Below are 13,778 nucleotides of genomic sequence, written 5' to 3' on the forward strand. Positions count from 1 at the left end.
TACCACTACTCTAGGGAACACAGAAGGAAGTGACATCACAGGAGGTGGTGATACCACTACTCTAGGGAACACAGGAGGAAGTGATATCACAGGAGGTGGTGATACCACCACTCTAGGGAACACGGGAGGAAGAGCACATTTATGGGGCAGATGATGTGTTGTGTTTATATGGTGTCTGTGGTAATTGGAAATATTTTGAAATTCAGATGAGAGGTTAGACAAGAGTGATTAAGTGTCAGCATCAGCTGGTAGATGGTAGTTGAAACCATGAGAGGATGAAATTAGCCAGGGAAAATATGTAGTATGTGGTGGTCGTGGGAGATAGCATCATTGAATGGGCTAGACATGGACTTAAGTCAGACTGCCTAAACTCAGATCTTGGTTCCATCATTTACTAGTAATCTTAGACAAGTTAAATACCTTTTTGAACTTTAGTGTCTTTACCTATAAACTGGAGATAAAGTTCCCATCTTTTTAAGGTTTTTGAAAAGAATGACTTGAGCACTGTGTTTAGCACATAGGAAGATCTCAGAAAACGTCATTGTGTTGGTAGTGGCAGTAGAAGTAGAGTGAAGGAACAATGGGTGATTCCATGAGCTTCAGTTTTCCTTACCTTTAAAATGAAGGGTGGCTGGGTGCAGTGGCTCATGCCTGTAATTCCAGCACTTTGGAAGGCTGAGGTGAATTGCTTGAGCCCAGAAGTTGGAGACCAACTTGGATAACATAGTGAAACCCTGTCTTAATTTATAGTAACAAATCTTTTTTGAATAAAATAAAATGAGAGAGGTGGTTGCCAAGGTCTTTTCTGTAGGTGGTACTCTATAGGTCAAGCTAAGTAAGGTTTTTTTTGGGGGGGGGGTGGGGGCTAGTGCAAAATATGGATAGAAAAACAAATCAGCAGACAGTACCTGTTTTTATTTATTTTTTTGAGACACGGTCTCACTCTGTCACCCAGGCTGAAGTATGTGGCATGATCACAGCTCACTGCAGCGTCGACTTCCCCCGGGGCTAAGAGATCCTCCTGCCTTAGCGTCCGAAGTAGCTGGGACTACAAGCTCACGCCACCATGCCTGGCTAATTTTTTATAGAGACAGAGTTTCACCATGTTGCCCAGGCTGGTCTCGAACTCCTGGGCTCAAGTGATCCACCCGCCTTGACCTCCAAAAGTGCTGGTTACAGGTCTGAGCCACCGCACCAGGCCAACAGTACTGTTTTTAAAGTGTTTGTTAAGGAGTTTTGCTTTTGCTAAAGAAAAATGCCTTTTTAATTAAATTTGATGGAAATAAATTTATCTTATTGGAATTTAAACGTGTTACAAGTTAACATTTTTGGTTAAAACCATAATTTATTGCAGCCATCTGGTTTAGGGAATAAAAGAGAGCTCTCAGAAATATATTTAAATAGTTATATGAAACAACGAAAAGAGTATGCTTTCCTTTGGATATATCTGGGTTTCTTGAATTTGAATAATGTATGGGTCTCTCTTAAAGGGAAAAATTTGGAGATCCTCAGTATTAAATTTCTATTATAACAGTTCTAAATACATGTAGACATAAAGTTAAATAACACCTGTTATTACACAACTACAAATTCAAATCAAATTTTGGAATTAAATATAAGCAAAGCTTTAAAACAAAACTCAAATGAACAATATTAATTGAATGTGAGAGATGAAACTCAATTATCATTTGTAACATGAGAGTGAAGTGGGTAGACTCAGATTTTTTAAGTTTAATTTTTGAACTAATAGTACATTCACATGATTCAAAAATAAAACGTTATTAAAAGGTGGAGAGCCCGGGCACGGTGGCTCACACCTGTAATCCCAGTACTTTGGGAGGCTGAGGCAGGTGGATCACCTGAGGTCAGGAGTTCAAGATCAGCCTGGCCAACATGGAGAAACCCAGTCTCTACTAAAAATACAAAAAAATAGTTAGCCGGATGTGGTGGCGGGCGCCTGTAATCTCAGCTCCTCAGGAGGCTGAGGCAGGAGAATTGCTTGAACCTGGGAGGTGGAGGTTGCAGTGAGCCAAAATTGTGTCATTGCACTCCAGTCTGGGTAACAGAGCAAGACTCTGTCTTAAAAAAAAAAAAAAAGAGGTATAGAGAGAAAAGTATCATTCCCCTGCTAACCCTGTCTACCAAGTTTCCACTCCCCATCTCTCCTCCAAATCAGATAATTTCATCTGTTCATTTCTCCTGTATCCTTCCAGAGTGTCTTTATGCATACGCAAGTACCTGCACACAGATGTGCCCCTTACCTCTTCCATTTAGCAATTGGAGATCTTTCCATTGCAGGTCATAGCTTTCTTTCATTTATGCACCTCCATTGAAGATATGTCTCCTAATTTAGTTAACCAGTCCCCTGTTGGTGGACATTTTGGTTGTTTCCAATTATATGTAATTATAATATTTTAGCAAGTAATTCTGAATATGTTTTATTTCAGGGCAGGTTTTTGAGTTTTGCATTCTTAGCCTGGGGTATGCTATGTGATTATGGGGATTCTTCCGCCACTTTTCCCTCTCAGAACTCTAGCTAACCTTTGTGTGAATAAACTTGGCCTCATTCACTCTTCACTTGGCTAACACCTGATTTACCTGTTAAATTAGCCTCCTTTTTTTGCATTGGCCTATACATTCAATTTGAGAAACATTGCCTTATGGATTATTATACACATAAGATTGTCACTGCTTGCTGTAGAAAAATAGAAAATTGTTGAAAGAATTTTGATGAGGTAGTAATATGGAATATACCATTATATGACACAATCGTATTTACTTTTGAATATCAGTGATTGGAAATGAAGGTTTCTTGTATACCTTTTAACTTTTGTTTATGTTTAGGGGCATGGTCTGCATGGGATAGGAGAAACTGTCCATGTCCCATTTCCATTTGATGAAACGGAACTACAAGGAGGTACCTTTTGAATTGTATCTATTGACTTTTTTTTTTTTTTTTAATTATTACTCATGTCAACAGTTTGGTGGAAAACATGGCAGGAAATGAATTCTTAAAATTTTTTAGTTCTAGGTTCTTTGCTACTAAAGAGTATTGGCAAAAGTAGTTTTTTGTCATGTGCTTTGCCATCCACAAAGAACTGTTAGAATAAGACCCCTTTAGGATTTTTGAAAGACTACTAGTCTGTCTTGGAATAAAGAGAGTAAGTAGGTATCTGCCTAGATGGAAGACTCTTCTCTGTTTCTCCTTTTTTATCATTCACACAACTGTCTAATACTTCATAAAGTCTAAGGAAAAAAATAATTGTTTACCTGGAGATGCAGATAGTGACAACAGGATCTTAAAATTTATAAAATCTCAAAAACTGCCTAGTAGATCCTTTGCCTTGGGGGATTATTGTGTGAATTATAAAAAAGAGGTTTCTTTATATTTGAATATAGAGCATTTTTCTCTTTTATAAGTTCACATATTTATGAGAACTTGAGTTAAGATATAAATAATTTAGGCATGTGATGTCAAGTACATTGTTAGCTTTAGTTTCAGTAAGAAGAACAACTTTATATATTTCTTTATTGGAATCAATTGTGATGTATTAAAGTATAAAAGTAGTTCTAAGAGTTGTTTAATAAAGTATGTTTAAGCTGTTGGTGTTGTGTTATTAGAAACTGTTCATTAATGTGATGTCCATTCTGTTTGTAGAGTTCACTCGTGTCAATATGGGTGTTCATAAAGCATTGCAGATACTAAGGAACAGAGTGGACTTACAGCATCTCTGTGGATATGTCACCATGTTGAATGCTTCCAGCCAACTTGCAAATAGAAAACTCAGTGATGCTTCTGACGAGAGAGGTTAGCCAATAGTTGGATTCTTTGGATTAAGATAATTGGTTTTGAGTTTGACACAGTGTTAATATATGAAAAGCAGCAGACCTTTGTGGGGATGCGAAATTATTGAATAGTCAATATTCTTTCACTGAAGCACGAGGAAATATTTTGGAACATCATTTGGACAAATGTCAGTTGTTCAAATGAAGAAAATAGGATTGGGGTACAGAATGGTTTGGGACTTTTGGGTGCTCTACTGTCATATCTGTGTTTATTAGGCTTTATTAGGTTAGCTTTATAGGGTGATGGTTTCAAAACTCAAGTCTCTTTATACAAATGTTTCCAAAATTGACTTAATAGTTTTTTCCTTTCAACTTTTTCTGTCAAAAGGTACCATTGTCTTAATTATCTAGGTCTAAAATCTTATCTTTGTCTCATTCTTTCCTTTTTCCACTATGTTCAGTTAGTTTCCAAGTACTGTGAATTAGACTTTAGATAAGTCTCTCATGTCCATTTCTTCCCCTTTCTCTTAATTTTGAATTCTCTGTGACTGCTCTTCTTGTCTGGGTCTTGGACTTTAAACCTTAGACATGTGCTGTTGCAACCATTCCCTGCTTAGCCTTTCTGGCCTCTCCTTTCTATCTCCAATCTGTCCTACATATTGACAATAGCTAATTTTCCTTAGATATCACTTACTTTTTTTTTTTAATTTGAAAATCCATTTTCAAATCACCTTCTCATGCTTACTAGTTGTTTCTGCCCTGGCATAATATTGGCATATATGTGGTTTGGGTTGCCATGGTGCCAGTTCTTATCCATTGACTCTGGGAGATCTTTCATTATCTCCCATTGATTGACAGTATTCCATGAGCCTCTTAGTTTGAAATTCTGAGAAAATATGATTGATTACTTGCCATCCAGTAGATTGGATTGGCTCCCGTTGAGATAGGTATTTACTCCTATCTCATTTGTCTTTGGCCAAATAGTTGACTGCAGGAGCATTTTCTAGAGAAGAGGGCTATGACTTAAGCAGTCATTTCAAAGCATGTCTACTACAGCTGTCCTTTTTTATGTCATTCATTCCACAAACATTTATGGAATACCTGCTTAGGTGCTGGAGCAATTTAATAAGACCAGGCCAGACATGGCCAGGTACAGGCTCACACCTGTAATTCCAGTCCTCTGGGAGGCTAAAGCAGGAGTATTGCTTGAGGCTAGCAGTTCGAGACCAGTCCGGGCAATAGAGCAAGACCCTGTCTCTACAAAAAAAAAAAAAGAAACAAAAAAGACAATGTTGTTCCAAGGATGAAAACCCCAGAGAGGAGACGAGTGAGTCAGTATACAGTGTGGTGTTATTGACTATGATGGGGTCTGCATAAAGCGCTAATACAGCACAGAGAAGGCCTCTTAGAGAAGGTGAAGTTTGAGTTTTGAAAATTGAAGAGTTAGGTAGACAAAAGATAATGTGTTTTTGGAGGGTGGCAGCCTTTCAGGCAGAGGGAATTAGAAAACAGTAGTTCATTGCGGCCAAAAGAAAGGATTTGTTGGACGGTAGTAGAAGATGAGAGTAGAGAAGTAGATAAGGTCTAAGGGATCTTGGAGGATCTTCTGTGCTGAAAGATAATGAGTCAGAAAAGAACTTTGAAGAGTAATAACATAATCAGACTATATATTTCCACAGGGGCGCAAATGGCTTCAGTAACTTGGGTCCTCCTTTTTGAATTTTGGTTTCTTTAGGTCAGGGTTTCTCAACCTTAGCACTATGTGCACTTAGCACTATGAGCTGGATCATTCTTTTTTGTGGAGGATTGTCCTGTGTATGGTCAGATGTTTAGCATTCATAGATATGAATAGCATCCCTGTCTTCATTCATGTCCCTTGGGGATCAAAATTGCTCCCCTGTTTAAAACCACTTCTTTAAGCCAAGGATTATGCATTTTCTTTCTATCATCATTACTATTGTCTGAAGTCTTTTCCATGTTAGGACTGATTTATTGGCAGCTTCTCCTAACTGCTAGAATCCTAATATTGTGTATGCCCTTTAATTACAAGGAGAACCTGATTTGGCTTCTGGCTCAGATGTAAATGGGAGTACAGAGTCATTTGAAATGGTCATTGAAGAAGCAACTATAGATTCAGCAACGAAGCAAACCTCTGGTATGGTGCTAAAACTTTTTCCAATTTTATTAGACTAATTTCTGAGGTTTAATTTTTATGTTAAGGCATTTGCATGCCATTTGTCTATTCTTATTATTCATAAGACTTTTAAATAAGACTTTTCTAGGAAGCCTTTTTACATACTTAGAAAAATAATTCAAGTATAAAATTATGACTTGAAAATAACTTATTAATAACCTTATTCCTGTGGTAAATGTTTTGATTCATTCTCTCATCTTACAGATGTCTTGCAATAGTCTTTTTTGGGCAAATGACTACTTTGAACATTGGATGAAAGCTATGTACCTTCTCAGACACATGTTTATACCCCAAAAATGCCTATCCTGTTTAGAGATTAACTGGCCCCCTTCAATTTCTTCCTCCCCTGCCAAGCCCACTGGTGGATATCAGTGGGGCAGGAGGAATCTATGAACCTCAAGAAACCCTTGTCAGTTATATATAATATATATATAAGTAGATATATATGATAAAAAAATAAGTTTATGTATCCTTTCTTAGGTGCCACAACAGAAGCAGATTGGGTTCCTCTCGAGCTGTGCTTTGGAATTCCACTGTTCAGTTCCGAATTAAACCGGAAAGTTTGTAGGAAAATTGCTACACATGGCCTTTGCAGAAAAGAGAGGTGAGGGTTTATATTCACTGTCATATTTTTGTATCAATTTTTAAGCTGTCAGCGAATAGTTACTATATCTTACTTTTATTCCACACATGAGCACAGTGATTGTTCTGTATATATTTGTTGATTGAATAGAGATCGCTAGTTTAAGGGTTTTGCTGTATTTTTCAAAATTAAATTTCACTAGATCAGAAATTAGTCACAGGCAAACATTTTGGGCACGTGTTTTGATTATATTTATTTAGTAATCTAGATGAGGTGAGGGTGTGGTGAAATGGGCATGCTGATATGGAGTATGAACCTAGGTTTTAAAAAATCTATGTCTACAGAAAATTTCTCTGCATTTCTCTCACTCCTAACATACACACACTCATGTTATATTCTGTTAATAGTGATTGGTTTTTGTGGTGGAATTATGGTGACTTTGCAAAATTTTCTTCACTTTCTACATTTTCTAAAATGAATATGTATTACTCCTTAAAGATGGCATGTAGGTTTTATCTTATATACCAGCTCTGATCCATTGTGAGCAGCTGCTAAGAGGCAATGTTGTAAAGGTTCTGAGACAAACTGGGTTAGCAGGAAAGAATATAATTGAATCTGATTGTCACAATAGGTGGCTTGGAGAGGTGAAATCCACAAGTCAAGATCTTCTTATTTCAGAAAATGAAGCTGGACAATAATTCATTTAAATGGTGTAATGTAGCTTTTATCAGAAAATGAAGAGTACTCAGTTGGCCATTTCAACATCTGTTCTCTAAAAACAAAATAATACACATGAGTAAAAAATGGAAATTATAGAACTTTAAAGATTACCACTATAATTTTTACTGACTTACATATTTGAAAAATATTTAGGTAGGTTGGTGTGTGTTTAATCTGTTATCAGGTTGTCTTTTGCAATTACTTTGGTTGTTTAAAGGTTGTGTCATAGTTGTCATTCCTCAGAGTGCCTAAATCTTCATTTGAAAAGTTTTCTTTCATTTAACATTTATGTTTACTAATAGTTGAACTTTTTAAAAACAATAACTTTGATTTTAGTTACACGATATATTTTATTTCAAAATGGACTTTTAATGCATGACTACTCCCTGTTATTAAAACAAGCAAAAATTTCATTGATGAAAAACATTGAAATTGTTTTTTAAGATGTTTTGTGATTGGCCAGGATATATAGATGCATTTAAATTGCTAAAATTAAACTCTTATGAGAAACTCATTCTTGCCTTTATGTTTGTTTTAAACTGTTTCTTGCCTTTTTTTTCCAGCCTTCAAAACCTCTTACATTCCAGTAGAAAACTCTCTCTGCAAGTCCTTAACTTCGTTCACTCATTCCAGGTAACAAAAACCAAAAAGTCCAAAGGGTACTTGTACAGAGCTTTAAGTATGCACAACACTTTTATGTTTGTTTTTGAGTCACCACAGCAGCAAGATATGAAATAAACATTAATTTTATTGTACAAATGAAGATATTGAGATTCAAGAAGTTAATTGACTTGCACATTTCACTGGCCAGGTCTTCGGAGACCAAAGCTTGATCTCTGTTCTGTGCCAGTGCTTTATTCAACAGAAATGTGTTAAGTGTCTTTTATGGGCTGTGTACCATGCTAATTGTCAGTTTTTGGTTATAGTGCACTTCCCAATAACTAAAGCGATTCTCCACTGCCAGGATGGGCTGTCTGTTGTGGCAGTGAAGGCCAGTGTTCTGGACTTTTTGTCTTCCCCCCATCCCCGAGGAAAGAAAGAATATTCTAGACTTGATTTATAGGTAAACTTTTAAAATAGAATATTTCTGTTCAGAATATCTAATTCAGTGTTATGAAATCAATATTTTGGAGTTTTACTTCATTCATTCAGTTGGTAAATGCTTGACCCTGACGTATGCCAGATTCTTTGCTGAGTGCTGTGGAAACAGTGATGTGTAAGATACTAATAGAACTTAGAGGATGTTGTGGGAGACAATAATCAGATAAATATTAAGATATATAAGTTCTAAAAGATTTTAATAAGTACTTTGAAGGAGCCAACTATGATGAAATCTGCATGTAGACCTGATTTCAATTGGTGCAGGATAATATGTAAGCTGAAGCCAAAAAGTTGGAAAAGAATATTCCGGCAGAGCTTAGGTCTGTACATCCTGTGTCTGGGAAATGTCCAGTGAACAAAGAAACAAATGAAGGCCAGTGTGGGAGAAACCTCATGAAGGAGGGGTAGAAGCAAGAGGTGAGGTTGAAGAAGAGGGCCGGGGCACGGTGTGCAGGGCCTTCTGGCATATGTTAGAGAACTATTATTTTACGCTGAGTGCAAAGAGAAATGATTAAAGACTTTTAAACAGGGGAGAGGTATTATTTCTGATGGACTATTTTATAAAAGTAGGCAAAAATGGAAAATTTATAAGGATGCAATAAATGGAAAAATTTCAAAATTCTGTCAATACTGGGCTGTCTGTTGTGGCAGTGAAGGCCTTGGCCATAGTGAATTAATAAATTAAACTAATTTGGGATATATTTTGGAGACAGGTTGATAAAACTTGATGAATTAAATGTGAGGAAGAGATTAGGGCTATGGAGGGAAGGGGGGATCATAAATGATTCTTATGTTTCTTGATTAGCTGAATGTGTAAAATAGGGAAGACTGGGGAGGAAGAGGTGAGAGAAAATTTGAGAGTTCAATGATGGGCATGCTGAGTATAGAGTGCGTGGGGAAGCATCTGAAACAAAGTGTCGGATAGGTGGATGTTTGAGCCTGGAGTCCTGGGGAGAGGTTCGTGCGGAATATATGAATCTGAGAAGCGTGGAATAGATGGATTATTCTGGTGCTTAGTGTTTTGTAAGGTTGTTTTGTTTGTTTGTTTTGTTTTTTCCCTGAGGTGGAGTCTGGCTATGTCGCCCAGGCTGGAGTGCAGTGGCACGATCTCGGCTCACTGCAACCTTTGCCTCCTGGCTTCAAGCCATTCTCCTGCCTTAGCCTCTTGAGTAACTGGTATCACAGGCATGTGCCACCACGCCCAGCTAATTTTTTTGTATTTTTAGTAGGAAGATGTTTCACCATGTTGGCCAGGCTGGTCTTGAACTCCTGATCTCAAGTGATCCACCCGCCTCAGCCTCCCAAAGTGCTGGGATTACAGGCGCACAAGCCACTGCACCTGGCCTTTGTAAGTTTTTTTTTTTTTTTTTTTTAGAGATTTTTCTTCTGTTAGGTAATACTTTGGGGTTAGGTTAGGTCTTCTAAAAATGAACTTTTGCTTTTCCCACAGTCCCATAGCCTCTTATTTCTATTTAAAAGGACTTACTACAGTTTAACATTTAATCACTTTTGCACATATTAATACCTGTCATTGATTGCTTTGGGCTCACAGTGTAGATCTTTGCATCTCCTGTACTGCTTTGCAATCCATAAACACTTCTCAGGTAATCAAGGTCTCTCTTTCTCATTAGTTATATTAAGTGGTTTTGGTAAAGTATTGAATATCATAATTTCTCTTGTTTCTTGATCTTTTAGGAAGGTGCTTCAACATTGGATATTCACACAGAGCCCAGTTTTTCAAGTTTGCTTTCACAGTCATCGTATGCTGACATGGGGGTTCCACTTCCTGCAAAAAACTTAATATTTAAAGATGGTGTCTTATCAGAATGGAGTGGACGGTCACCTTCCTCACTTCTTATTGCTAATCTCCATTTGCAATAATTTGGTTACACCATTTGTTGCTCACACTTTCTGCCTTTTTTCTTTCTTAACGTTAGCTTTATAGTGTCAGCCACTAAAAAGCATCCTGCTGCTGCAGTGCAATTCTTGCTTAACTAATATTAAAAGTTTGGGGAACATATTCATGTTTTCTGAAGTTTTGCTCATTATTGCACATCTTATTGCAACAAAGTGCTTTTTAGCAGCCAGCACTGTATTTTTTACCTTGAGACAATCTGCATTTCTTTTATAAAACTAAGTATATACTTTATAGGCTTTATGATGACTGTTATGTTTATAAGCAGTCACTATGAAAATTGCAATGGTAATTTTATATGTTAGTTTATCAAACATAAATCTTGTTTAATTTTATATTTTGTTACCTATACTTTCGGGGATCAAGGGAAGAGATGGAACTCTTCCTCTGAAAAGGCTTCTTGGTACTTAAAGTAGTAAAACTATAAAACAATAAACATCCAGTATTGATAGATGATATGATAGGGCATTATGAATTCCTATGGGTGTCTGTAAACTATATATGTCAGTTGGACATTGTAGAAGGTATGTAAATCAGCATAGTTATGTATAACTTAACCTTGATTTATAAGGTCTTAACTCAAGATTATGACTATTCATTGACATCTCATGAGAAGCTTTAGAAAACTTTCTATTTTTAAACACCATTTATATGTGGACTTCTGTTGTCACTGACTTTGGGCTTTATATTTTCATAGAGTCTTTATGGAAAAAATAGAATTTATTTTCCACTCTTGTAGCTATAGCTGCTGCACATTTTCACCCTGATTTATTTTTTTGTTCTTAGCTTTGATGTTTTCAAACCAAGGATTGTGATTTTAGGTTAGAATTACATATTAGAAGCATTAAGACTGTGTCTTTGGATCAGAATGCTTTAGTGATAAACCTACTTTGAAGACATACTCTTAAGCAATCTGGATCTTAAATTTATGTGAATACTTTTTTAGAAAATGATGAAAAATGGAATTATTTCAAAGTGTTTCTTGAGTCATTGATTCTTTTAGCATCTCAAATGTTAATTAGAATAATTGGAATCACTTTTTAGACTTTTCAAGTTACCTTCCTTGGGAAGTTTGTGCAGTGTTATAGTTTAGTTTAGCTCCTCTTATAGGGTAATGGTTTGCTAGTTTAAAACTGTAACCAAACGAACTGGTCAGACAACATATATCTAAAACACTTAAAATGTTAGGAAGTTTGGGAATGTTAATAACCTAAACGTTTTTGCTGACAACTTTTTGTTATTTATAGATATTTGTGTATTTAACATACATACTTCAGGAAATATATGCCTTTCCTAAAACTTAACCATGCATTGAATACCATGGCCTATCTATAGAGTTGAATATTTTGGACCATGTTATCTGTGGCACAGTCAGTGCTGTGTTTGAGGTAAATTCAGTAATGGTTAGTTTTCTACTTTGTCTTATAGAAGGTAGAAACCATGTGTATGTTATGTTTGTCTATAAAAGAAAAAATACTAATATTAAATAATTTCTTATGACTCTGAGTCACTCACTTATTTTTCCAATAATGATATTGTACATTCCTAGTACCATTAGGTATGTATGTATGTAACTTTTACAGTTTTTCAGCTGAAAGTTGTAGGTATTTTTTTTTTTTTTGATCAGGGCTCTTAGTCTTATTTTAATTTCCTTTGTTTGAACTGTAGTTATTTTATTTATTCCTATATTAACCATCTAAACCAACTGTAATGACATGTACACTAATAAAGAATTGAACTTTTGTAGTTGTTGGCAGTGAACCCAGTTGTTGGTGAATTTAAAGCTTAAAATATGGGAGTGATTTGCTGCTATATTTCCTTTGAGAGATAAAGGAGGAAGAAATAGAACCTAATCGTGATCATGAATTTTAGGGAAAGTACTGAAAAACCATGGGGTCCCCTCTGGTTTCTTGTGTTGAATGAGGCAAGAGTAATCATCGGATTCCGAGCTGAAGACCTCTGATACTCTTAAGGAGGGAGAGTGCATTTTTAGAGCTTTTAGCAAAATCTGAAAAGCTGATGTTTGCGCCTTGCTTTGTGAATTTGGCTTCGTTTTACTTATACATTAACTCATGTAATCTCTCAAATCTTACAAGTATTGATCCATTTCAACAAAAAGGTAAATTTAAAGTGTAGACTTTGTTATTTGCCAAAGAAGATTCATGAAAAATTTATATCCAATTATTTTGCAAATAGTTAATTTCATTTGGCTTTTTACCACGTTCCTTCCTTTCTTTCCCCGCTTCTTTAATGTAATTTAAACCCTGGCAAACATTCTTTAGAAACCAAGAGGGAAAAAAGAACCAATATCAAAAAAGACATAGAATTTAATATTGGTACAATTTCACCTCTAAAATGGATTTGAAGAAATGCAACTTTATATCATTAAAAAATATGATCATCTGATTTCCTTTGTTTCTTTTTTAAATTATGCAATCAGATGATTTTATATTTTTTGGGGGGAGAGGGGAATATTGGTTTCTTTTACTTGATGTTTTCAGTTTTCTCTGCCATTCATGTTTCTTTTTTGTGTTCGGTGTTTCAAATACAATTTGTATTTAAGGATTTTAAAATACCAAACTGTAACTGAGTACAGTGGATCGTTTTCTGTTAGGATGTTAATATTACACAATGACATCTATAAAGTGTGGTCAATTTGATTATTGACACATATAACATGTTTACAAATAAACTGTGGTATTGATCAAGTTACTATGAAAATGTGTTTAATTTTCTGAAAGTTCCTGTCTTAATTTTAAATACAACCATGGTTTGGTGCTGTGGCTTTCCTGTACTTAAAAAAAAAAACCCACAAAAAGTTAATTATTTTGTAGTAATTTCAGATTTACAGAAAGTGGCAAAGATAGTCAGATGTTCCCTGTACCCTTCACTGAGCTTCGCCTAATGTGGACACCTTCTGTAAACCGTGGCAGGTCTGTGAAAACTCAGAAGTTAACACTGGTACTAGTATTTTCTAAACTGCATACTTGATTAGGCTTTTACCAGTTTTCCCACTAATGTCTTTTCGTTGTCAAGATCAAGTCCAGGATACCACATTGCATGTATTTAGTCTTCAGTGTCTCATTAGTCTCCTCCAATATATAAGTTTCTCAGTCTTTCATGACCTTGACACTAGAAAGAGTACTGGTCAGTTATTTTGTAAGACGTCCTTCAATGTGGGTTTGTCTGATGTTTCCTCATGATTAGATGGAGGCTATGTTTTATCAGAAAGGATACTACAAAGGTGATGTGCCCTTCCCACCAGTACAACATATCATAGGGTACATGATGTCAATATGTATCACTGGTGATGTTTCCTTATTGGGTAAGATGGTGTTTGCTAGGTTTTTCCACTGTAAGGTACTCCCATTTCTATTGCTGGGCCTGTGTATTCCGGCTATGGAGAATACCTGGAGAGGCAGCACCATATGCTGGTCACTGACGCAAAGCATATACCATAAGAGAGCTCTAAGATAGAA

General features: G+C 36.0%; 1 protein-coding gene across 1 annotated transcript in view; it reads left to right on the top strand.

The window, feature by feature from the left end:
* Window positions 1-13,007, top strand: part of FAM91A1 (family with sequence similarity 91 member A1) — a 46,731-nt gene extending 33,724 nt beyond the window's left edge. The window contains exons 19-24 of the mRNA XM_032760380.2: window positions 2,845-2,917; window positions 3,659-3,808; window positions 5,837-5,941; window positions 6,461-6,584; window positions 7,847-7,916; window positions 10,080-13,007. Of these exons, the coding sequence (XP_032616271.1) occupies window positions 2,845-2,917; window positions 3,659-3,808; window positions 5,837-5,941; window positions 6,461-6,584; window positions 7,847-7,916; window positions 10,080-10,265 (708 nt within the window). The 3' untranslated portion in view covers window positions 10,266-13,007. The remainder of the gene's footprint in view (window positions 1-2,844; window positions 2,918-3,658; window positions 3,809-5,836; window positions 5,942-6,460; window positions 6,585-7,846; window positions 7,917-10,079) is intronic.
* The last annotated feature ends 771 nt before the right edge of the window (window positions 13,008-13,778 follow it).

The sequence above is a fragment of the Hylobates moloch genome, unplaced genomic scaffold, assembly GCF_009828535.3.
Source record: "Hylobates moloch isolate HMO894 unplaced genomic scaffold, HMol_V3 SCAFFOLD_9, whole genome shotgun sequence".
NCBI classification, from domain to species: Eukaryota; Metazoa; Chordata; class Mammalia; order Primates; family Hylobatidae; genus Hylobates; species Hylobates moloch.